The sequence below is a fragment of the Hyperolius riggenbachi genome, chromosome 5 (genome assembly GCF_040937935.1).
Source record: "Hyperolius riggenbachi isolate aHypRig1 chromosome 5, aHypRig1.pri, whole genome shotgun sequence".
Classification (NCBI taxonomy): domain Eukaryota; kingdom Metazoa; phylum Chordata; class Amphibia; order Anura; family Hyperoliidae; genus Hyperolius; species Hyperolius riggenbachi.
This window is the reverse complement of record NC_090650.1, coordinates 303,624,090-303,642,601: the sequence shown is the minus strand read 5'-3', so window position 1 is coordinate 303,642,601 and position 18,512 is coordinate 303,624,090. Positions and strand designations below refer to the sequence as shown.

General features: G+C 42.8%; 1 protein-coding gene across 4 annotated transcripts in view; it reads left to right on the top strand.

Annotated features, from left to right (window-relative positions):
- The window catches only part of RNMT (RNA guanine-7 methyltransferase), a 99,424-nt gene extending 89,190 nt beyond the window's left edge, over positions 1–10,234 (top strand). For all 4 annotated transcript variants that reach the window (XM_068237119.1, XM_068237118.1, XM_068237117.1 and 1 more), the window contains one exon: positions 9,776–10,234. In XM_068237119.1, the coding sequence (XP_068093220.1) occupies positions 9,776–9,813 (38 nt within the window). In that variant the 3' untranslated portion in view covers positions 9,814–10,234. The remainder of the gene's footprint in view (positions 1–9,775) is intronic.
- Positions 10,235–18,512: the final 8,278 nt, after the last annotated feature.

Here is an 18,512-nt window from a genome sequence, read left to right as displayed (position 1 = left end):
TACAGCTATAAAACACTTTCCTAAGCAGATAACTGGGCTTCGGACTGCAAGGGAAAGCTAAAAAGGTCAATAGTTCATTTATTTTGTTCTGAGACTCTTGAGATACTGCAATTGAGAAAAGACTATAAAACATTAAATCTGCTTTGTTAATGTTTATACATAAAATAAAACCTTGAGTTATTATTGATAAATTAAGCGCCAACATACTCCACAGCGCTTTACAAAGTAAGAAACAAAAATGGAGTACATAATACAGACAATGGTATACACAAAAATACAGAATACAGAATTGGTACAAAATACACATTTTGTAATTACAGCGCCAAAACCAACATGTTGAATAAAATGTATAACATATTCCAAGACACAAAAGGTGAGAGAGCCCTGTCCTTGCAAGCTTATAATCTACAGATATCTAAAAAAGGTCATTTTTAGGAATCGGAGGACAGATTCAATTGTTTATCTCATTAGTTTATTTTCACCTTGGGTTCATTTTAAAGCATTTTTGCTCGCTTCAGTCATTTGCAGTAAAGTCAGACAACAAATGTGTCAGTGAGTGATTCTATCCCCTGATTGACCGCCTCTTTTTACCGATGCCTAATAGAAATAAAATGACTCGTAGACCAAGCCTGGCACACGTAGACCAAATGGCACACAGAAGTTTATGACTTGGTTTACATATGTACTACATGCTTTGTAGCCCTTATTTGGTGTATTAAAAAGGCAATGAAAAGAACAGTTCCCAGCCAAGACCCTTAAAAGCATGTGGTTGACATGTTCTCTCCATGTTAGCATGGGTTTCCTTCCCGAACTGAAATACATACTGGTTGACTCGTTTGCCAATAGCTTAATCTCTACTAATCACAATGAAATGATCTGTATCTTGTTTCTTTCACCACCAATTGGGTTTTTTGGGGTTGATATTTGTTTTCAGTAATTACTTTATTTTCTATGCATTTTGAAGGGAAATACAAGGAAAAAATGAAAAAATACACGATTTCTCCAATTTCATTCCCTATGGTTTTAATATAAACACTGCTACTGTACATAAAACCCACACATTTTATCTGCCTCGTTGTCCTTGTTTTCACAAGATTTTAATTATGTCCCTAGTACAAAGTATGGTGACAATATGAGGTCATCAAGCAAGGGACCCTTAAAGCCACAGCGCGGAAGTTCACCCCGGGGTATAACGAGTGGAGCTGCCGCTCCCGGGGTTGTACGAGGTGAGGAACGCCGATCCTCCCTCTAGGCTGCAGCACTACAAGACACAGAACATTAGGAAAAGCACAGAGCCGCCGGTCCCGGGCGAACGGATAATCATCCCCGCAGTACGCTGGCCATTAGGAATACCGCCGCCTCAGTGACAGCATCGCCGCCGGTCCCCGCAGCACGCTGGCCATTAGGTAAACCACCGCCTAAGTGAGCGCAAAGCCGCCGGTCCCCGCAGCACGCTGGACATTAAGAGATGTGTCCCCTCAGTGACAGGAGAACCGCCGGTCCCCGCAGCAAGCGTCCCCTTCGGTGAAAGTAGAGCCGCAGGTCCTGTGGTGAATGAAAGTGATTCCTGCAGGCTGCTTCACGTTGAGGCTTGGAGGGAGGGAGAAGGGAGAGCCTAAATGAGCCATCAAACAGGGAGGGGAAAAAAAAAAAAGCCACATTTGGACCATAAGACGCACCAACATTTTCCCCCTCTTTTGAGGGGATAAAAAGTGCATCTTATAGTCCGAAAAATACGGTATTTTTTTCTTTGGTGTTTTTTTTTTCTTTTCCCCCCCCCACTATTTTCACATGCACGAGCACCGGAATGCACGTGCGGGAGCACCACTGTCTGACATATAAAAACGTCCTGGAGCCATTAAGAGGCTCTAGCAGAACGTTTTTATAAGTCAGCATGTCATTAACCTTCTATGAAAAGCCGCGATGGCTCTAAGTTACACATCCACTCTACACCTCCTTTAAGAGTAAATAGTACGCTTACAGGACGCCTAGAAAAAAAATACTGAGGCCATCTTGTGGCCAAATAGTAAAAGGACACCTACATTTTTTTTTTAATAATCGTACCCACACTTACATTTGTAATTAACTACTTACGTCCCACCCACTCCCAAAAATACACAAATAAAACAACTCACCATACTCCTAACGGAATACCTTGGGGTGTCTTCTTTCTAAAATGGGGTCATTAGTGGGGTTCCTATACTGCCCTGGCATTTTAGGGTCCCTAAACCGTGAGGAGTAGTCTTGAAACCAAATGTCGCAAAATGACCTGTGAAATCCTAAAGGTACTCATTGGACTTTGGGCCCCTTAGCGCACTTAGGGTGCAAAAAAGTGCCACACATGTGGTATCGCCGTACTCAGGAGAAGTAGTATAATGTGTTTTGGGGTGTGTTTTTACACATACCCATGCTGAGTGGGAGAAATATCTCTGTAAATGGACAATTGTGTGTAAAAAAAAATCAAACAATTGTCATTTACAGAGATATTTCTCCCACCCAGCATGGGTATGTGTAAAAATACACCCCAAAACACATTATACTACTTCTCCTGAGTACGGCGATACCACATGTGGCACTTTTTTACAGCCTAGGTGCGCTAAGGGGCCCAACGTCCTATTCACAGATCATTTTGAGGCATTTGTTTTCTAGACTACTACTCACGGTTTAGGGCCCCTAAGATGCCAGGGCAGTATAGGCACCCCACAAGTGACCCCATTTTAGAAAGAAGACACCCCAAGGTATTCAGTTAGGTGTATGGCGAATTCATAGAAGATTTTATTTTTTGTCACAAGTTAGTGAAAAATGACACTTAGTGAAAAAAAAACAATAAAAATCAATTTCCGCTAACTTTTGACAAAAAATAAAATCTATGAACTCGTCATACACCTAACAGAATACCTTGGGGTGTCTTTTTTTCTAAAATGGGGTCACTTGTGAGGTTCCTATACCGCCCTGGCATTTTACGGGCCCAAAACCGTGAATAGTCTGGAAACCAAATGTTTCAAAATGACTGTTCAGGGGTATAAGCATCTGCAAATTTTGATGAGAGGTGGTCTATGAGGGGGCGAATTTTGTGGAACCGGTCATAAGCAGGGTGGCCTTTTAGATGACAGGTTGTATTGGGCCTGATCTGGTGGATAGGAGTGCTAGGGGGGTGACAGGAGGTGATTGATGGGTGTCTCAGGGGGTGGTTAGAGGGGAAAATAGATGCAATCAATGCACTGGGGAGGTGATCGGAAGGGGGTCTGAGGGGGATCTGAGGGTTTGGCCGAGTGATCAGGAGCCCACACGGGGCAAATTAGGACCTGATCTGATGGGTAGGTGTGCTAGGGGGTGACAGGAGGTGATTGATGGGTGTCTCAAGGTGTGATTAGAGGGGGGAATAGATGCAAGCAATGCACTGGCGAGGTGATCAGGGCTGGGGTCTGAGGGCGTTCTGAGAGTGTGGGCGGGTGATTGAGTGCCCTAGGGGCAGATAGGGGTCTAATCTGATGGGTAGCAGTGACAGGGGGTGATTGATGGGTAATTAGTGGGTGTTTAGGGTAGAGAACAGATGTAAACTATGCTTTTGGGAGGTGATCTGACGTCGGATCTGCGGGCGATCTATTGGTGTGGGTGGGTGATCAGATTGCCCGCAAGGGTCAGGTTAGGGGGTGATTGATGGGTGATTGACAGGTGATCAGGGGGATAGATGCATACAGTACACAGGGGGGGGTCTGGGGGGAATCTGAGGGGTGGGGGGGTGATCAGGAGGGAGCAGGGGGCAGTTTGGGGAATAAAAAAAAATAGCGGTGATAGGGAGTGATTGATGGGTGATTAGGGGGGTGATTGGGTACAAACAGTGGTCCGGCGGGGTGGGCAGGGGGAGGGTGGTTTCTGAGGGGTGCTGTGGGCGATCAGGAAGGCGGCGGAGGGGGGGGGGGGGAAATCAGTGTGCTTGGGTGCAGACTATGGTGGCTGCAGCCTGCCCTTGCCCTGGTGGTCCCTCGGACACTGGGACCACCAGGGTAGGAGGCAGCCTGTATAATACACTTTGTATACATTACAAAGTGTATTATACACTTTGTATGTGGCGATCCGGGTGCTAGTAACCCGCCGGCGCTTCCGAACAGCCAGCGGGTTACAGCGCGAGGGGGGCGGAGCCAGTCCCCGGCGGAGGATCGCGTCACGAATGACGTGAACGCTCCGCCCATGCCCGTACAAGGACCGCCGCCAATTGTACATGCGGCGGTCCTTGCGGGATCCACTTCCCGGCCGCCATTTGTACATGCGGCGGTCGGGAAGTGGTTAAACATAGTATCCTGTTTTTGGGATGGGTGCTTTAAAAATCTTTTACAGCAAATAAAGAAAATACTGGCAGGCAAAGAATGATATGTAAAACACTGGGAGCGCTCATAATTTATTCCTGTGTTGGAAGCCTCTAAATGTTTGTAAGCAGCCAGATTTTACAACAATAATGTATCAAACCTCTTGACATGTGTGATATCACATACACACCCTTGTTTACTCCAGTTAATACCAGCATCCAAATGCTTAAGCCAACTAGTCAAATTAGGGTTTGCATAGGCATTGCGAGCATTCAGTTTAAAAGTGTGTGTGTTTTGCAGGGTGGTAGTATACTTGCATGTGGCTGTTTTATCACTTGGAAAAGCAATTGAACCCAAGGTCAGAATACTGATTTGCCTGATAATTGTGCATGCAATGTATATTTCTATCCCATAGGTTTTTTGCATGTTTGCCTTGATTTAAATACCAATTTTAAGATGTTAGACCTTGCAGATGGTGCATAAATAATCTGCTAAACATTTCTGTTCCGAAATCTGTTTTTACTTTCAAGTTGATTTGATGTAACATTTCCCTGCGAGGAGTCCTATTGATCAGTAGCATTTGAGTTGTTCTTTCACAGCTCTTTGTTCCATTGCCTATGTTTTGCTTGTTATGTTTTATCACATCCTTGCATTTATCTCTATAATTCCACTGCCATTGGTTTTAAAAAAAATCTTTTGCTTAGTGTAATGTGTGATCATATAACTAACTCATTGAATGTATTTCAATTGAATCTTCTTTACAAAGGCAGCCTACTCTGTTACTGGCTTTATAAGGCTTAATAAATCATGTAAAGTCAGCAGACCATTGCAAATGATCAGAATGTGTGGGCAGCATGGTGGCATAGTGGATAGCACAGAGTTTATGTTCTTCCCCATGTCTGCGTGGGTTCCTCTGTTCAATACAGTTTCCTTCCACATTCTAAAAATATACAGATAAGTTAATTTGTTCCTCCCATGATGATCCAATAGCCATTGAGATTGAAACTGGTGAATAATGGTGCCCATACATATAGCGATGATGGACAGATTCGACCAAAAGACAAATCTCTCTTATTGAATCTTATTAGAGAGATCGATTCCTGTTCAATTTGATGCTTAAATCGATCTGCAATTGTCTTTGTGACGCCTGCTCGATACTGCCTCCCTAATGTGCAATGTGCCCCCCCAGTGCATTATCCATTACCTGTCCCTGCCTGCCGCTGGCTCACTCCTTCATCCATACACGCAGCCCATGTGGTTGCCAGTTTACTCGTGGGCTTGTGTCTGTAATCACACATGCGTCCACATTACTCCGGCAACCACCTGGTGTGCGTTTATGGACCAGGGACTGCACCCTGAGTCAGCGAGGGACATGGACAGGTAATGGATAGGGCATTAGAGGGGCACATTGCACATTAGGGGGGGCAGAGTCAGCGGTTTCATCGCGTTCGTTGTTTGTCCCAATATCGCTTGCCATCACCGCCGCACACCCAAACGAGCAAGTCTGCTCTACATCTTGCTGCATGTTCGACCGATTCATGCATCCAGTTTCGCCCCCTGATTTTGCTGTACCGGTTTGCATGTGATTATAATAATCGAATTGGATGGTTGATCGGCCTCCAAGTCGCCTGATGTATGGCCACCTTTAGGCCATCTATGATCAGGCATCCTTGTCTCGCTTGATTGTGCCTATTTATCACTGTAGAGAATGGAGGGGAAGGGAAAATGGGGGTTGGCAGTACATCTCTCCGATTGCTGCCCATTGCAACCACAATCAGGTTGGAAAGCTGTCATCCAATGCCTGTGAACATTTCTGTCCAGCCAGTACTGTCATCTCCTTACCACTTTATATCTGCTTTTTGCACCACTTTTCAAGAGTCTAGTAAATGTTTCTGTAGTTCCAGCATTCCTTATACAAGCAGCATTACAACTGTTTGGTTATATAGTATTATACCTTACTTCATTAGGCATTGTGTATTACCTTATGTACAGGGGGGATACTTGTTAAAGGGAACCTAAACTGAGTAGGATATGGATTTTTCCTTTTAAAATAATGCCAGTTGCCTGACTCTCCTGCTGATCCTGTGTCTCTAATACTTTTAGCCACAGCCCCTCAACAAGCATGCAGATCAGGAGCTCTGACTGAAGTCAGACTGGATTAGCTGCATGCTTGTTTCAGGACTGTGATTCAGCCACTACTGCAGACAAAGACATCAGCAGGACTGCCAGACAACTGGTATTGTTTAAAAGGAAACATCCATATCCCTCAGTTTAGGTTCCCTTTAAGTGGAACAACTACAGGCTTTTTTTTTTCATCTTCTTGAATGGTTTTGTAAAGAATCAGAATTTGTTGGATGCTTATTTGTCCAGTTTGTGACTTGGCAAATAATTTTGGTGCATTTTAATTTGGATGCCGGGAAAAGTTGGTAGTGAAAGTTTTGGTAAATTACACCTACTGTTACTCATCCTTCATGTGTTATTTTGTTTCTTATTTACTTAATTAGCTATTCCTAATCAATACACATAACCCAAATCCCTTCCTGATTTCCACTGAGTGGAAATTCACATTGAAAAGAAAGCGCTACTTATGCTTCCCATTGTTTGCCACCCAAATCACACTCTGCTGCGATTATGGAGGACATGTTGCAGATTCCTGCCACATTTGGCACGGCTAAGTGATCTGGTTCCGTATTTTCATCACTTCATGTGCTTGCCTGCATCTTCTTAAAGCTAATGGGAATCCCGATGTAAATTAAAAAAAGTCAGATACTCAACTGAGAGGGAAGGCTCGGTCCTAATGAGCCATCCCTCTCCCGGGGCCCCCGTTGCTGCGCTGGCTCCCCCATACTCACTCCCTGCCGAGGGGATTTCGGAAGTCTTCAGGAGCCGAGTCCTCCCGAAGACAGGCGGCGCACATGCGAGTGCGTCATAGAGGGTGCGTGCGCAGTGTAGACCGGCCCGTCTTCGGGAGCACTCGGATTTCCGAAGCCTCCCTTCGGCCCGGAGGCTGCGGTATTTGACCGAAACTGTCAAATACCGCTACGGGGGAAGCCAGGACAACAGCGGGGACCGGAGAGGAGATGGGACGCTCTATGGAACCCAGAGCCTCCCTCTCCTTAGGTGAGTATCTGGCTCTTTTTTTTTTTTTTTAAACTGGTTACCATTCACTTTAAACCGGTATTGTCACCATAAAAATCAAATTTCAACAGCAACTGGTCTGAGTATATTAATAAAGCGGAATATAACCCTGCATTTCAACTTTGCTCTAAAATATTATTTACAGCATATTATATGCAAAAAGCATTTTTTTTTTACTAGACCAGCATTGGAAGGGTTAAACACAGAGTTTGTACGTCGCATGACATACTGGAAGTATTACTATAGAAACAAAGCACCATCCACATTACCATAAAATCTAGGTAAATAAGTAAGTCAATGAGGAGTGTGCAGAAAGGAACCATAAACTTACAACACTCTAAGAACTAGAAGTTCCCTGAAAAACCGCACCACTCAACTCCAGAGTATAAATTTATAACATCTTTATTCAGTACAAAAAACCATAAAAGCAATTAAGATCAACATCAAGGGGCACTCCAAACATTATATATAATCGGTTAATGAATAACAATAAACTCCGAGATATACTGCAGTATTAGCAATGTATATATATATATATATATATGTCCTGTACTCACACCATTATGGGAAATGAATAGATAATAATAATAATAATAATAGTAATCCCGGGTACTAATGTCCAGCACTCAGACTGATAAAGTGCAATTGCATGCAGTGAATATAGGACCAACGTGTCCTGTGTAAACAAATAAGATGGAGGATCAATATGAGATCATCCACAAAAATCAGTGCATCAAAGGTCTGTAGAAGTGAAAGTGAAAACGGTGAAGACCAAAGGATGGAGAACAAAGCCCCAAAGAATAAAGGAGTGACAACGTGTCTAGAGGCTGGAACTTACCGGAGTGCAGAACGGCAGAATCAAGAAAGAGAAAGCGCCTCCGTGAAGAGCCGTCGCGATTCGCTGCCTGGGATATGCAGCTTCGTCTGGGCATAAGGACCTAGCTGTTTAACCGGCGTTTATACGCATGTAGGACCTGAGTGGGCGGGAACTGGAGTCACCCTATTCTCTCCGTAATGGTGCGCGGCCGCGCACTCTGAGGAGGCGGAGACGGCGTCTGATGACGTCGCTCCACCTCCTCCCACTAGACTAATGGCACCTGGGAAATGTAGTCTGAATATGAACTCGTGATTAGATTATGTATTCGCTTGTCATGGATTGTAATGTTGTATTATTGTATTGTGATTTTTTTGACCACAAGATGGCGACATATGTGATTTTTGATTATGGTTAGATGTATTAGGATTCATTTGCATACTTTATGTATTTTAAATTATACCACTGTGTATCTGTGTTAAATAATGCTGCTAACATAATGCTGCTAACATGCTGTTAACATATTGTGGTTTCAAGTGAGCTTATCTGCCATGGCAGTCAGGTGACACAGGGAGAGATCAAATTACAACTTGTGGACAGCATAGTGGCATAGTGGTTGCAGCACTGGGCCCCTGGTTCCATTACCAGCCATGGCAAAGAGTTTGTATTATCTCAGTGTGACTGCGTGGGTTTCCTCCAGACACTCTGGTTTTCTCCTACATCCCAAAAACATACAGATAACAAAAAATTGGCTTTCCCTAAAACTGGCCTATTGTATTGACATACACGATGGAGGACACATAACTACAGTTGGGATTAGAGTGTGAGCTCCTCTGAGGACAGTTAAGTGGCATGACTATGTACTCTTTACAGTGCTGCAGAAGATGTCACGCTATAGCAATACTAAATAATAATAAATAGACACAAATGAGGAGGAATTAAACAGGCTAAATTCTCTAAATACATACAGGGTGTATTTCTCCATACTTCCCTTCTGTCCTGTTCAGGTCACACAAACACTTTTTTAGGAATGAAAGGGCTACGTTGCTCTCCTCACCTCACAGTGCAGTAGAAAGCCAAATATTGTATAACAATTTTTCGTTAAATGACATTGCGTGATATTGCATAAACAGTATTATAAAAAAAAGGAGGGGGCGGGGTTCTTTCCAATATGATAATGAAATAATAAATATTTTGATACTTTTATATATGAAGTGGTGCTTCATATATGGGTGACCTTTTCTCCCCTACTTTTCATTGCGAAAAACTGTAGTTGCTCAAAAAATTATGCCGTTGGTATGGAGATACTTTCTTCTCATATGGTGTTTCTAGAATTGTGAAAAGTATTCAGAAAAAGTATTCAAGAAAAAAAAAATACTATGCGGTTGTGTATTTAAAACTGGCATTTCAGTAGTTGGCAATAAGTCAGTAATATAGACCTGTTTATGTTTGTTGTGGTTTTTAAAGACACCTTTGTAATTTAACAGTTTCTAATAACCCCTCTTCTGTTTTTCAGGTATTTACTTAGTATTTGCGTTTGAAAAAGAAGCTTGAATGAAAAACTTGAAGAAAACTCATCGTCCTGGTTTTTTTTTTTTTGGTTTTTTTTTATTTCTTCCGGTGTTGTGTGTGTTTTTGTGTGGATATCTATTTTTGTTACAGGTTTTGTCATAGGAGTAATACATGGTGTAAATGTTTACTAGAGAAACGAGCGCCAGATGCTTGTTCACATTTGTGACTGACGCATTTTTGTGTAAATAAAAGCAGAAGCTATTTTTTTGTATAAATATTTTAAGCAGCTTTTGTATGCTGTGTATGCGTACTGTCAAGGAAATATTGCTTAGCTCGGCATCGGAAATATTTTTACCGGTTCATTTTTTTCAGTAATTGAATACATGTCACAACTGCAAAATTGGTTCACAGTTTAATATAATGCAAAAACAAATGCATCTAAATACATTTTCAGTGACTGCCATTATTCTTTGTGTGTTTATTTTATGTTCTTAAATTAAGGGTGGTTGCTTGATTGGAGTCAGTTACTACATGTGATGCTGTCATGGGCAGCAAGGGTGAGGGAGAGTAGTGTGTATTCTTTGTGAGGATGCAGACTTGCAGCCCACATGAAGTAGGTGTTTAACAACTACAGGTAGTCCTTGGTTAACGTACGAGATAGGGACTGTCCGCTCATTCTTAACCTGAATCTGTCCTTAAGTCGGGACAGCCACCTTTGCCCCCGTTTTAAATGCAGAGTAAGCACAGCGGAAGGTAGATAAGAGGACATCTCACCTGATCCTCGGCGGTAGAAGGTCCCATCGTGGTGCCCGGAAGCTGAGCAGCCCGTCCGCTCGCTCTGTCCATTGTTCTCCGGCGGCTTCACATGCGTCGCATAATGACGCATTAGCAGACTCTGACACTAGGGGGCTTTTCCTGATTGCGTCATTATGCGATGCATAAGAAGCCGCTGGGGAACAGTGGATGGAGCGAGAGGACGGGCTGCGCAGCTTCCGGGCACCACGATGGGACCTTCTACCGCCGAGGATCAGGTGAGATGTCCTCTATTTACCTTCCGCTGCGCTTACTCAGCATTTAAAACGGCACAGAAGACGTAGTCCCCGGCGGCGTGGCGTCATTGTGACGGGGCGGAGCTATGGTTGCGGCTTTGGTTGCGGCTTTCGTATCGGCAGGTCGTTCGTAAGTCGGGCGTTCGTAAACCCGGGACTACCTGTATACCCAAATTGAGCAAGGCAAACTCTGTTAGGTTGATACAGGTATTGGCTGGAGTTATCAAGCTCTCCGTCTCTGTTATCTGTAACCACCTGTAACATAGATGTCTACCCCTGCATGTTTGCTGGTACTGTTATTCTAACATAACTTGACATAACTCAGGACACCTGAAGCGTGAGGGATATGGAGGCTGCCATATTAATTACCTTTTAAGAAATACTAGTTGCCTGGCTGTCCTGCTGATCCTGTGCTTCTAATACATTTAGCCATAGACCCTGAACAAGCATGCAACAGCTCAGGTGTTTCTGACATTATTCTCAGATCTGACAAGATTAGCTGCATGCTTTTTTTTCTGGTGTGATTCAGACACTACTGCAGCCAAATAGATCAGCAGGGCTGCCAGGCAACTGGTATTGTCTAAAGAGGACCTGAGCTCAGAACTTCCTCTCTGCTCTTAAAGATACGCAACGGCATAATAACCTTTAAAGAAAAAAAATTCTTTGTTAAGACTAGTTCACACTAAAGTGCTAGATGCTTTTGCGAGCAATATTGTGAAGCCAGTTACCGGTGTTTTTTTGCAAGCATTTTGTATGCATTTTTGTTCTGTGATTTGCGATTTTCTGTCTGCAGACAACCAACAGGTAGAATACTCTTTGGCCGAGAACTGAATGTCTTTTAAAGCAAGTTTGCCTGAAAAATGATGCCCACTGTATGTCTGATGATGTAGTGGTGTATGTTCAGCTAAATGTATTTATGTGACGATGCGTTGTATTCATAGCAGGGTGTATGAGATGCTGAGTGTTGTGAAGTGTACATATAGCTGCCTCTCCTTGTCGGCCATCTTCCCATCTCTCTTGCAGCTATATACTTGTACAGATCCAAGCTGCAGTGTCCTTTGGTCTCTGGGCAGCCATATTCTAGTCTCCCTTGCAGCTTTGTTTTCGCGTCTGTCATCTAGCGACCGAGTACAGAACTGCAAGGGAAACATGAAGTGAAACCTGGACATCTAGCAACGAAGGCTGCCTGGTAGAAGCTGCCAGGTACAAGGACAGGTAACTATCCCCACACACCCCATGCATGGCTCACATATAAGTTGACTTCCCCAATTTATGGGCCACTTTTTTTTGTCCCGTAAATGTGGCTTATATGCGAGTACATACAGTACTAGACATTTTTAATGAAAAAAACGAAGGAAACTAAACAAAAAGTGTAATTTAACCCATTATAGTTTTAAAATAAAAAATGCTACTGTAGCTGTATTTGGCTATTTCTACCATTTATCGCAAAACTTAAATTATGTTCCTATCACAATTTGATATTTGATTCTGAAATGAAGGTGGGTTTTTGCTACAGTGTGTAGTTTACACTTTGCACTGAGAAAATAATTAACTATTATTAATGGTAAAAAATTAGGGAGAAAGGGTTAATGGGAAAGGTTAATTTTATTTTGTAGAGGGTGTGGTCTTAAAAGTGGGCATGGTTAAACATTAGATTTTAATGTATGGTAATCGGTTTCATTGCATCCCAATTATTGTTTCCTATTACATTTCCCATTTGACCTGTGATCCCCATCCCTTATACAGATCTTCCTGGCAGTCTAGTGGTCCCCCATACGCTTCCCTTGTTAGTCTTGTGGTCCCCAATATGTTTCCTTGGTGGTCTAGTGATCCCCTATACATTTTCCTGGAGGTCTAGGAGTCCCCATGTTTTTCTTGTGTTCTAGTGGTCTCCATATGTTTCCCTGATGTTTTAGTAGTATCCCTTCCCTGGTGTTTAGCGGTTCCCCCATACATTTTTTTCTGGTGTCTAGAGGTACCCTATGCGGTTTCCTGGTATCTATTGGTCCCGTATACGTTTTCCTGGTGTCTAGTGATCTTCTATAACTCTCCCTGGTGTTCTAGTTGTTCCCTGGTTTCTTGTGGTTTCCTATATTTTTCCTGTCTTTTAGTCATCCCCATAAGCACCCCTGGTGCCTAGTAATTCCTATAAGCGTCCCTGTTGTGTAGCGGTCTCCCTTGCACCCGCACAAGCAGAGATCAGCAGTGGTATTACTCACCTACCTATTTCCAGCATTGAGCAGCTCCTCTTTGCTCAGGATGTAATCCAGCCTCGTACTACTGCAAATAACGTCATCAAGCCCGGGACTCAATGCTAGGGTAGTGTGATGCAGGATTCCGTCCAGAGTGGAGGGAGCAATGATAATCGGTGGAACAAGGAGAGGTGGGAGCCACTCCTCCGCTGTGACCACTATGATCAGTGGCCAATCAAGCATGGTCCTGATCTGTGTGGGGAGATGGCAACTGTTAAATAAAAATAGGTGCGTGGGGATGGATAAACAGCTTATTTTAATGTAACAGATTTTACTTCACCCCCTTTACTATGGTTTCCCCATTACGTTTCCCATCTGACATGTGTTCTCCATCCCTTAAATAGATCCCCCTGGTAGTCTAGTAGTCCCCCACATTCTTCCCTGGTAGTTTAGTAGTCCCCCATGTGCTTCCCTGGTGGTTTAGTAGTCCCCCATGTGCTTCCCTGGTGGTTTAGTAGCCCTATATGTTTCCCTGGTATTGAGTGATCACCATAATCTTCCCTGGTATCTAATGCCCCCCCCCCCTCCCCCATGCTTCCCTGGTGTCTAGAGGTCCCCTTTTACAGTCCCCTGGTGTCTGGATCCAGTGACAAGCAGCTCCCCTCCCCTGCTCAGGACAGCAGCCAGCCTCATACTGTGACAAGTATCAGGTACTGGCTTGATGACTGCATCAAGTTGAGACTCGACACTTGAGGCAGTGTGATGCTGGATGCCACCCTGAAAGATGAGGTGAGAGCTATTCCTTCTCTGTGCCTGCCTCGAGTGACCACAAGGATCAGTGGCAATCATACTGATCACTTCAACTAGGAGCCTCTCGGCATGGCTTTTAGATCTGTGCAGGGAGATGTCACACCATTCAATTTCCCCACAGATCAATGGATTCAATTGTTAATTTCTGACAGGTCCGATCTGGTTTACGATATTCTTCCGACCTATTTTGTATAGAAGTGATGGTTGGAAAACTGATCAGACCTGTCCAAAATTATCGATTTGATCCATAGATGTGATTGGAAATTGCATGGTGTGTACCAGGCATAAGAACCTAGTGGCCATTTTAAAAACATTCAACACTTCATATCGTAAGGTAGACATTCCAACACTGAGACCTTTGCACTACAGGTACCCAGCAGTGTGCTGGCTGCAGATGCTGTGCGATGAAGATCAGGATCTCTGTTTCTTGTCATCACTGACAGGGGAGACACCAGGTAGTGTGGATGTGGAACTCTGCGGCCAGCACTGCAACAACTGCTAAGTGAAGTGTTAATGTTTCAACAGCAGAGTGATTGGGCACGGTCAGGGGATTTGCTCTGTGCTGGTGAAGCAACCCACACTTTCCTTGCAGCTACTAGTTATATGAACTCATTTCTAGATCTCATTGAATTACTTTACCAAAGCAAATTACTCTAGAATGGCTGCATCAGTAATGAGACTCATGTGAGCAATAGCACAGTCTCCTCTTCCCCTTTTACTCAATGAAAAATTGTTGAGGGTAAGCCAGGGCTTTAAGCTCTGTTCAGAAAATACATTTTACTTCAAAGTTGATTTTATGCATCATTTTTTCAGCAAGGTGTCTTCTTGATCTGTAGCATTTTATTTTTTAATGCCAAGTTCTCTATCCCATTGCGTATGTTGTGCTTGTTATGTATTATCATGTCACGGTATTTCTCTGCACAACACCCCTGCCATTGCTAAAAAAAAAATCTCTAGTCTTGTGTGTGATCACGTAACTCATTGCATGTATTTTAATGGAAACGTTTTCCTTCTTGTATACAAAGGCAACCAGCTATAACCGGCTTATTCATTCTGGCAGAGACCAGAAACAATAGCGAATGATTAAAATGCATATTGCACTGATCGGACTCGATAGCCAGATTGGGCAGGTTTCATTTGATGTCTGTATACACTGTATCTTTATAGAGCAAACCTCTGCCCAGCGAACACTGACATTTGCTGTTTACCTCTTTTTCTTTTCATGCTTTTGTATTCAGTATTGCAAACAAGCCATGTCAAATCACTTGTCGCTGGCATTACTGAATATTCACATACTCCACTCCACTATTTGGCAGAAAAATGAATAAAGAGATGTACTCACAAAATAAGTAATGGTGTGGTTGGCCTCTTAAAAAGGTGAATGAAGGATAGATAAAAGCATAAATGTATATTAAAAAACTACCTGGTCCGGGAGGCTACCTGGATTAGATAGAACCTCTTACTACCGCTCCTGCTTCATTTAATCCTTTTATTTTGTCGTCGTCTCCCCCCCCCCCCCCCCCAAAAAAAAAGGGCACGGCACTGCAGACAGGGCTCTATGCTTCCCTTCCAGGTAGAGGCAATGGAGGAGCATAGAGAGGCAAAGAATGGGCATTCCTAATGCCAGAAGGGGCGTTATGTAGGAGTTCTAAGCATGCCCTTTACCCATAAGGCTACTGACAAGCTGCTTGTAGGTAGGTATAGAATTGCAAGAAGGCGTTTATGAAGATGGAGGTAAAATCAAAAGTATCGAAAATAAACTGCACTATAGTATCCTCCTGGATGCTCAGAGTATCCACAAAAACTAGGGTGTAAGCAGGTTTGGGATCAGACGTAAGCTGGTGTATAGGCGGATACTCTAGTGTTCTGTCTTTTTGATTTTACCTCCATCTTCATGAACACCTACTTGCAATACTGTGCCTTCTGTCCCTTTATCACAGACTTATGGGCTTCCCATCTAGCTCCCAGTGATGTCTCTTTCCTTCCTTATTTAAACGAAAAAAGCTCCTTCAGCTTGTTGGCTGTAGAGGGGATTACAGTTTTGTCCTCCAGCAGACTTTCATTCAAGCACCACAATCTTTTCTTCAGTTGCGTAGCGTTTGTTATTTAGATTAATGTTAACGGAGCATGATCCAGAGCGGTTATAAAACCAATTTTTGATGACACCAGTCTGTTCAAGAACTATTGGTCTATAAAAAAAATGGATTCTGGTATAAATCTTATGGACATGGGAGTAATGTTGGGAATACATGATGAGTTGCTATAGCAATCAATTCTTCTTGATTGCTGTTGTGAAACCTCTGGGATTTTTCTTAGGAGAATGAGAGAAGTGTCCCCTGTCAAAATAATAGGACACCCAAGACCCTTCATATTATAGGACTACTAATTTAAATTTGCCATGAGCCATTAAATATAAACAGACATGACATGGCTGAATAAACCATGTTTATGATCCAAGCATTTCCCCCTTTCCCTTTCCCAGCCCTTTTCTATCTTCTAACCTCAAACCCACATCTGAACTCCATTTGTGAATTCCATTTGGTCTTCCTGTGTGCCACAGGAAGACCAAATGGAATTCACAAATGGAGTTCAGATGTGGGTTTGCAATTCTGATTTTCCCTGAATGCAATCAACAGAAAAACTGAGGAAAAAAATGCAGCATGCAGTAACGATTAAAAACCGGTCTCTGAATCGGCCGTAAAAAAAACGATAAAATTGGACCCACCATAGCTTAAAAATCCCTAAATGTTGGTTTTTAAAAAAAAAATGACCTTCCCCTGCATTGCCAACATCCGCTGTTGGTCACAGCTGGGTCCTAGATAGTTAAAGATCCTGCCAACAACAAAACAAATGGTAACACTTGAACTTATATAGAAGTTCCTGACAAGACCTACACTTTAAAGCATAGGCCAAAGCATAAACACTAAAAGGAAAAAAATAAACATCTCTGAAATGAAACCACCTGTAGAACAGTGCCAAATCATCTTTCATACAAAGAATTGATGTTCTTCTGTCCCTTTTATCAATCTAGGCAAAGGGGTAACCCCATCATTATGTGGCCCCCACTCTGCTAAGTTCATCAAGCATTTCCCTTAAAGAGAACCTGAACTGAAAATAAAAAGTCAAAATAACCATACACAGATCATACTTACCTTATGTGTAGTCTACTCCTCAATCTCTTTCTCCTCTCCTGCGTCCCATTTTTCCACTGTGATCAATGGAATTCTCCATGCTCCATTTTAAAAATGGCCATTACCCCCTAACAACTTCTTGCTCCGCACACTTTAACTGTAATATCACCCACTTGAGCCTTAGTGAAACATGGACATTACCTTGCACATTCAATTGTAACTGACAGCTGCTGATATATAACTGACAGTAACTGGTATATTTCAGTTCTGACAAAATATTGTCAGAACTGGAAGGAATCACTGTAAGTGATCAGTTAGCAGTGGCTGACCTCCACTTAGTGGCTTTAACTGTGTCGCTTAGTGGGTAGTGTAGCCAAACTATGGGTAATGTCGCCAGGCAGATCATTCAGGAACAGCCTTATCAGTCCGCCGACAGTGCGTACACACGCACTACAGTCTGCTGAAAACCCACCCAGCGGGAGTTGCCGACGGACCCGTCGTTGGCTGCTGTTGTGCGTGTGTATGCACTTTAATAGACATTCAAACAAGAAGTCGTTTGATCAGTCTTTTGATCTGGTCCATTGTTCTATGTTCTCAAACGTTTTGTCGTCTGTGTATACAAGGAGTCTGAATGACTTTTTGTTTGAATGACAAGTTGTTCAAACAACCGGTTTGAATGACAATCGGGCATATGCACCTTTAGTCCACGGATCCGCCAAGCGGATTTGTAAAAACTGCTGCTATCAGTCTAACGATCGAACGTACACACGTCCAACTGTCGTTCAAGTAAGAAGGATGGCGGCCGACGTTGGGATCCCCGGGAGGTGAGTGAAAAACATCCGCTGTACACATTGCTCTGCATAGACCTCCTGGCGTCTACCATGAGTCCAGCTTGTGATAACCCCCCGAGATGGACTTGTGATAATCGCTAAGGAGGTAAATGTTAGGAAATTTAAGAAACGTACAAATTAATTATGTAAAAAGAAGTTTGAGCCAGAAGCAAAACAAAAAAGCAGACGTGAATAGTACAGCTGCATAAATCCTTCTGTTCCCAATGACAATAATCATCTCTGCATAAGATGCACAGGCTTCTGTATTTAATGGTTGGTGACTCATAAATGCCACTATAAATCTGCGTGTTGCACGAATTCTTTTTTTTCTTCCCTTTTTATACCATAATTATAAACTGTAGTGTAGCCTTGTCAAACACTCCTTGCTAATAAGGTGACCTGACATCAGCAGGGCTTTGTATTAACATTTTAAATTCCAGGCATTAGTGTATTTTTGCACGCTATAATAATAATAACTGAAAAAAAGTCCAGGGGGAGGATATAAAAGAATCAGCTTTATGGAAAAAAGGAGCAGTGTTTTTGCTGGCTTTTATAACCATGTTTGCATATTTTTGGCCATGATTATTACTGTACGCATTTTACAGTGCTGACACATTTTATAAAAAGTGCTTTCCACATTACATCAAACAATTTCTCTATGTCACTAATTGTTTGTCGAAGGGCAGTCCAGCTGACCTGTGCATCCTGTTATCTATGCTACAGTATACA